This window comes from Olea europaea, unplaced genomic scaffold, assembly GCF_002742605.1.
Source record: "Olea europaea var. sylvestris unplaced genomic scaffold, O_europaea_v1 scaffold35138, whole genome shotgun sequence".
In the NCBI taxonomy this organism is placed as follows: Eukaryota; Viridiplantae; Streptophyta; class Magnoliopsida; order Lamiales; family Oleaceae; genus Olea; species Olea europaea.
In genome coordinates, this window is record NW_019254268.1 from 1 (window position 1) to 1,192 (window position 1,192).

General features: G+C 33.1%; 1 protein-coding gene across 1 annotated transcript; it reads right to left on the reverse strand.

Moving 5' to 3' along the window:
- Positions 1-6: 6 nt before the first annotated feature.
- LOC111386341 lies at positions 7-1,055 on the reverse strand (the record flags this gene model as incomplete). Its single annotated transcript, XM_023010802.1, has 5 exons — positions 7-151; positions 227-336; positions 493-658; positions 768-872; positions 1,017-1,055. Coding segments are annotated over 5 exons (507 nt in total), but the record flags the coding sequence as incomplete, so codon positions are not given.
- Between the last annotated feature and the right edge of the window lie 137 nt (positions 1,056-1,192).

Here is a 1,192-nt window from a genome sequence, read left to right on the forward strand (position 1 = left end):
TATTGTGCCATAAGTATCAAAATTGAAAGAAATGTGACAAAATAATTTCAATTCACAGAATATTTCACTCGCAAGCTACAATTACAGGTTCCATGGCAGTAGAGGTGTCTCTGTCACACATTTCAGGACCAATGTTTACAAATCCTTCCCCCTGCATTATTACATTAGATGTAAACAGATGTATGCACGAAAATTTTCCTTGACTGGACTATAGAGAGTCAAGTACCTTTGCAATATTTCTGAAATATGTTGTCGTGTAATTCCCTGACGGAAATAAAGCCTCAATAAGATCAGCAAGAACTAGTTGAGGCTGAGAGATAGCTCCGTCATACCAATCTTCCATAGCATCAGCAGTAAGTAAAATGGAAAATATTATCAGAAAATGTCAGGAAGTTTAAAAAAATAAAAATAAAAATGAAATCATTTCAAGAATTTTGCTGATATTCATTTATTTGTAATCCGCAACTGGCCTATAGAAATGCTGTAACTTACCAAGAGCAGTTGAATTTCCAATTCTTTTATCGTATCTCCATAAGCTTTGATTAGCAACAAAAGCAAAGCAAGATTGATCTTCCACATTTAAATTTTCAAGAAAGGTAGAGGAAGTGTAGGCTACTGGATCAGAAGTGTAGGTTTCATCAATCACCACTTCTACAGTCTAAGCAAAAGGAAATTTGTTTAATATAAGTTTACAAGCATGCGAAGAAATCAGAGAAAACCCGATCCCGCCTAACATTAGGAAAGATACAAGAAACACATCGACTTACGCATAGAATTGCATGAAAAGCATCCAAGTCATCAGGTATAGAGATGTTATATGTAACTTTATTGATGGAGTTATCAATATTCTCTCCACCTGCATCCTCCACATACTGCATGCAAAGTTAAGTAAAAATAAATAAATAAATAAATAAAAAATAAATTATATTAAATCTAAAATCCTAAATTTAGGAATTCACAAAGAAATGCTGTAAATTGAGGAATTCACGAAGAAATTCTCCACTCGAGTAGATTACCTTTAGCTTGTACGGCTCTTTTGTGAAAGACCAGACACCCTACAACAATGAAATGAAGGCCTGTGAATACAAGCTCGGAAATAAAAGTTTTGCAAGATTACTCGATTTCACTAACATTTTTATTATTACAAAGTTATAATTTCCGATTTCAATTAACAGACTTGAATAGTTACATT